Source organism: Panulirus ornatus, chromosome 10 (genome assembly GCF_036320965.1).
Source record: "Panulirus ornatus isolate Po-2019 chromosome 10, ASM3632096v1, whole genome shotgun sequence".
NCBI lineage: Eukaryota > Metazoa > Arthropoda > Malacostraca > Decapoda > Palinuridae > Panulirus > Panulirus ornatus.
In genome coordinates this window covers 41,722,933-41,728,994 of record NC_092233.1, presented here as the reverse complement: position 1 = coordinate 41,728,994, position 6,062 = coordinate 41,722,933, and the positions used below count along the sequence as shown (strand labels likewise).

At 36.7% G+C, this 6,062-nt stretch overlaps 1 protein-coding gene across 1 annotated transcript in view; it reads left to right on the top strand.

Moving 5' to 3' along the window:
* Positions 1–5,700, top strand: part of LOC139750918 (uncharacterized) — a 51,673-nt gene extending 45,973 nt beyond the window's left edge. The window contains exon 3 of the mRNA XM_071665810.1: positions 4,999–5,700. Coding sequence (XP_071521911.1) covers positions 4,999–5,043 — 45 coding nt within the window. The 3' untranslated portion in view covers positions 5,044–5,700. The remainder of the gene's footprint in view (positions 1–4,998) is intronic.
* The last annotated feature ends 362 nt before the right edge of the window (positions 5,701–6,062 follow it).

Genomic DNA, 6,062 nt, shown 5'->3' with positions numbered 1-6,062 from the left:
TGGTTCTCAGTGAATGTAGGTTTGCGGCAGGGGTGTGTGATGTCTCCATGGTTGTTTAATTTGTTTATGGATGGGGTTGTTAGGGAGGTAAATGCAAGGGTTTTGGAAAGAGGGGCAAGTATGAAGTCTGTTGGGGATGAGAGAGCTTGGGAAGTGAGTCAGTTGTTGTTCGCTGATGATACAGCGCTGGTGGCTGATTCATGTGAGAAACTGCAGAAGCTGGTGACTGAGTTTGGAAAAGTGTGTGGAAGAAGAAAGTTAAGAGTAAATGTGAATAAGAGCAAGGTTATTAGGTACAGTAGGGTTGAGGGTCAAGTCAATTGGGAGGTGAGTTTGAATGGAGAAAAACTGGAGGAAGTGAAGTGTTTTAGATATCTGGGAGTGGATCTGGCAGCAGATGGAACCATGGAAGCGGAAGTGGATCATAGGGTGGGGGAGGGGGCGAAAATCCTGGGGGCCTCGAAGAATGTGTGGAAGTCGAGAACATTATCTCGGAAAGCAAAAATGGGTATGTTTGAAGGAATAGTGGTTCCAACAATGTTGTATGGTTGCGAGGCGTGGGCTATGGATAGAGTTGTGCGCAGGAGGATAGATGTGCTGGAAATGAGATGTTTGAGGACAATGTGTGGTGTGAGGTGGTTTGATCGAGTGAGTAACGTAAGGGTAAGAGAGATGTGTGGAAATAAAAAGAGCGTGGTTGAGAGAGCAGAAGAGGGTGTTTTGAAGTGGTTTGGGCACATGGAGAGGATGAGTGAGGAAAGATTGACCAAGAGGATATATGTGTCGGAGGTGGAGGGAACAAGGAAAAGAGGGAGACCAAATTGGAGGTGGAAAGATGGAGTGAAAAAGATTTTGTGTGATCGGGGCCTGAACATGCAGGAGGGTGAAAGGAGGGCAAGGAATAGAGTGAATTGGAGCGATGTGGTATACCGGGGTTGACGTGCTGTCAGTGGATTGAATCAGGGCATGTGAAGCGTCTGGGGTAAACCATGGAAAGCTGTGTAGGTATGTATATTTGCGTGTGTGGACGTATGTATATACATGTGTATGGGGGGGGGGGGTTGGGCCATTTCTTTCGTCTGTTTCCTTGCGCTACCTCGCAAACGCAGGAGACAGCGACAAAGTATAATAAAAAAAAATATTTATGGATCTGGAGAAGGCATATGAAAGAGTTGATAGAGATGCTCTGTGGAAGGTATTAAGAATATATGGTGTGGGAGGCAAGTTGTTAGAAGCAGTGAAAAGTTTTTATCGAGGATGTAAGGCATATGTACGAGTAGGAAGAAAGGAAAGTGATTGGTTTTCAGTGAATGTCAGTTTGCTGCAGGGATGCATGATTTCTCCATGGCTGTTTAATTTGATTATGGATGGGGTTGTTAGGGAGGTGAATGCAAGAGTTTTGGAAAGAGGGCCAAGTATGCAGTCTGTTGTGGACGAGAGAGCTCGGGAAGTGTCATTTGTTGTTCGCTGATGATACAGTGTTGGTGGTTGATTCAGGTGAGAAACTGCAGAAGCTGGTGACTGAGTTTGGTAAAGTGTGTGAAAGAAGAAAGTTTAGAGTAAATGTGAATAAGAGCAAGGTTATTAGGTACAGTAGGGTTGAGGGACAAGTAAATTGGGAGGTAAGTTTGAATGGAGAAAACCTGGAGGAAGTGAAGTGTTTTAGATATCTGGGAGTGAATTTGGCAGTGGATGGAACCATTAAAGCAGAAATGAGTCACACGGTGGGGGAGGGAGTGAAAGTTCTGGGAGTGTTGAAAAATTTGTTTAAGGTGAGAACATTATCCTGGAAAGCAAAAATGGGTATGTGTGAAGGAATAGCGGTTCCAGCAATGTTATGTGGTTGCGAGGCGTGGGCTATAGATAGAGTTGTGCAGAGCAAGGTGGATGTGTTGGAAATGAGATATTTGAGGACAATATGTGGTGTGAGGTGGTTTGATCGAGTAAGTAGTGAAAGTGTAAGAGAGATGTGTGGTAATAAAAAGAGTGTGGTTGTGAAATAAAAAGAGTGTGGTTGTGAGAGCAGAAGAGGGATATTCTAAACTTTGTTAAAATCCCTTAGAAACAGTTGATTCCCATTTCAATAAAGATGTTAAGTTGTTGTTGAAAGGTAATGGTTCTCTTATCAAAAGTTTGTCATCTTTGTCCCCTTCATTGTCATATATGTATGGACTTATCAAAACACATAAACAGAATTTTCCAGCAAGACCTGTAGTGAGTTCCATAGGCTCCATCACATATAAATTTGTCAAAATGGTTAGTTTCTTTATTAAGCCCTTTAGTGGGTAAGGTATCAAATTCTGATATCATGAACAATGTAGATTTACTCAACAAGCTAAACAATATCAGTGTTAATTTTGATTTCAATTAGTTAGCTTTGCTGTTTCCTCACTTTTCACTAAAATTCCAGTTGATGTCCTTTTAGAATATTTATTTGATATCTTGGATGATATTCATTTACCTGTTTCAAAGTCTGTTTTCATTGAATTGATAAAATTGTGTATAAAAGACTGTGTATTTCAATTCAATGGAAATTACTATGATCAAAAATCTGGTATGGCCATGGGTAACCCTTTTTCACCTGTACTAAGTAATCTTTACATGGAATTTTTTTAAACAAAATTATTAAAGGATATCTTACCTTCTAATGCAATTTGGTTTAGGTGTGTAGATGATGTTCTTTGTGTTTGGCCAGCAAATGAAAATTTACAAATATTTCTCCCCTTACTTAACAATTTAGTACCTTCCATCAAATTTACTGTAGAAAATGAAAATAATGGTATGTTACCATTTTTAGATTGCATGATCCATAGGCGAGGAAACAAGTTTAAGTTTAGCATATACAATAAACCTACCAATGTATGCTCACATATCCATTATTACTCATCTCAACATGACAGAGTTAGATTATCATCATTTCAGTCTATGTTCCTTAGGGCAGTACGTATTTGCAGTCCAGAGTTTATTGATGATGAGTTTGAGAAGATATATTCTATTGGATCTAAGTTAAAGTACCCTAGATCTTTCATTGATAAATCCCTTAAGTTAGCAAAGAAATCATTTTATAGAGTTGAGCCCAAACCCCCATTGACACCAAGAATCTTTTATTTCTCCCTTTTAATGATAATTTCACTTTACTTCCCATGTTGCTTAAATCCTTTAATGTAAATGTTGCCTTCAGCAACAGTAACACTATAAAGAATATCTTAATCAGGAATTCACCAGAAAGTTGTCTTTGATGCATCTATAAAGTGCCATGTGGATATTGTGATAAATTTTATGCTGGGCAGACTGGTAAGGATATTTGTGTTAGACTTAAGCAACTTAAATATAGTATAAGAACGGGACAAGAATCAAATGCCTTGTTTAATCACGTTAAAAACTATGATCATTGTATTGACTGGAGTAATGCCATCTCAGTTATTAACTCTAACTCTATTACCATGAGAAATATCATTGAATCTTCTATTATTAAATACACAAAGAATTGTAATCTTAATATCAGTGGTGGTCTATACAAATTAGATAACTTTATTGTTGATAATATTTGTGAAATGATAAGTTTATGAACGCTCGTTGTATGTCTTGGACAATCATATGTTTACCAAATGCCGTCCTAGCTTCGTCTCTTCGATGTATATCAACTGACTTATATATCTTTCTTGTGTCTCCCCTGATGATGTGATTATTACACAAAAGTGCACTTGGGAACTTATCCTGTTTCATTTTCCCCGTGGACTCATAGGAATATATACATATACATATATATTCCTCGGAATAGGGGAGAAAGAATACTTCCCACACATTCCTCATGTGTCGTAGATGGTGACTATAGGGGATGGGAGCAGGGAGCTGGAAACCTTCCCCTCATTGTATTTTAACTTCATTGTATTTTAACTTTCTAAAAGGGGAAACAGAAGAAGGAGTCATGCGGGGAGTGTTCATCCTCTTCAAAGGCTCAGATTCGGTTGTGTAAATGTGTGTGGATGCAACAAAGATGAGATAAGAAAAAATTTGATGTGCTGTCAGTGGATTGAACCAGGGCATTTGAAGTGTCTGGAGTAAACCATGGAATTCTTTTTTTGTGTTGGATACGGAAAGGGAGCTCTGGTTTCGGTACATTACACTACACATGACAGCTAAAGACTGAGTGTGAACGAATGCGGCCTTTGTTGTCTTTTCTTACCCCTACCTTGCGCATGCACGGGGGAAGGGGATGATGTTTCATGTGTGGCGGGGTGGTGATCGTAATGGATGAAGGTAGGAAGTATGAATTTGTACATGTGTATATATGTATATGTATGTATATGTTGAAATGTATAGGTATCTATATGTGCGTGTGTGGGCATTAATTATGTGTATGTAGGTAGGTTGGGCCATTCTTTTGGCTGTTTCCTTGCGCTACCTCACTAACATGGTAGACAGCGAGCAAGTATAGTGAATAGATTAATAAACATACACATGCTTAGACATATGCATATATACATTTGACATATTCGTACTGGCTTGCCTTTATCCATTTCTGTTGTTACCCCCTACTTCTGTGAGGTTGCACTAGGAAAACAGACAAAAAATGCTACATTCATTCACACTCAGTCTCTAGCTGTCATGTGTAATGCACTGAAGCTACACACTTCTTTAGATTATCTCATTCATTCATTTAGATAAGTGATATGTAGTAAGACTAGAATATGTTCAGCATATATTTATATGTATTATTCCTTAGATTTTCATATCCATGTTTTAGCATTTTCTGGCTAGATTGAGTCTTGATATGAGGAAGACAGCAAAAATGAAGATAGATTTATTGTGTGTTCACTATGGTGAGAGAGTGGGTGGTTAGAGTGATTTCCATTCCTATAAGTTTATCATTTTCAAAACAACAGTGCCATGCAGGTGTTTTTTATTAAAACTTCCTGTCTTTTCAGGATGATTAAGATATGGGAGTGTAGACATTTTGGATAAAGAATTTTGATTTAGACTTCTTATCTTTTTCAGGATGATGAAGATGATGGGAGTGTAGACATGGTGGATAAGGAATGATGAGGGATATTGTCTCCTAATAATGAAGATGGTGGTAGGCAACAGTGATGTTTTTGTCAAATTGTAGTGACAAGTGACTTTGCTGTGTCCCATCCACATTTGTCTTTCTACACATCTCAGCTTCCCACCAAAGACTAGGGTATGATTTCTGGAATATGTTTCAAGAATACTGGAGTATTCTTAAGTCAAGGCTCCAAAATGGTATTGGCCAGTATTATTCATCCAAGTTCTTTCTGCTTGGCCAGTTACTAAATTCATGCATCCAGTGTTTCAGAATTTTGCCCCTAGAATCAGAATTAAACCATACCAGATAAAACCCTTGAAAGGGGTGCAAGCCTCCACAGGAAACTCTATTTTTGTATGAGGATGAAATATGGCACTGGATAGGATAAAGTAAATGAAGTTATGCAGGGTTAGAATTTTTAGAAATGAAATTGATGTTGTTTTGTTATGGTTTTCAATTCTCTCATTCTTTAATGGAAGATGTTCTTTTAAGGAGTGAATTGATTTGATACTTACTTTCTCTCTGGGAGATGTTTCAGAAAGTAGAAATTGATATTTAGGGTTTTGGTTAGTAATTATGACCCTGTCCCATTGGTTTTCACCTCTAGCAAAGATTTTGTTTTAATCAGCCTGTAAGGGGTAACAGCTTTACTACTGTTGATATATATATATATATATATATATATATATATATATATATATATATATATATATATATATATATATATATATATATATGTACATATATATATATATATATATATATATATATATATATATATAAATATATATATATATATATATATATATATATATATATATATATATGTACATATATATATATATATATATATATATATATATATATATATATATATATATATATATATATATATATATACACAGCCAACCAAAATCAACTGGCACTTAATAGGTTTGAAGTGTTTTGTTGATATACTGTGTACTTGTGCAATTAGGTCTTGAGTGTAACTTCTAAGTATTTATTTAAAATACCA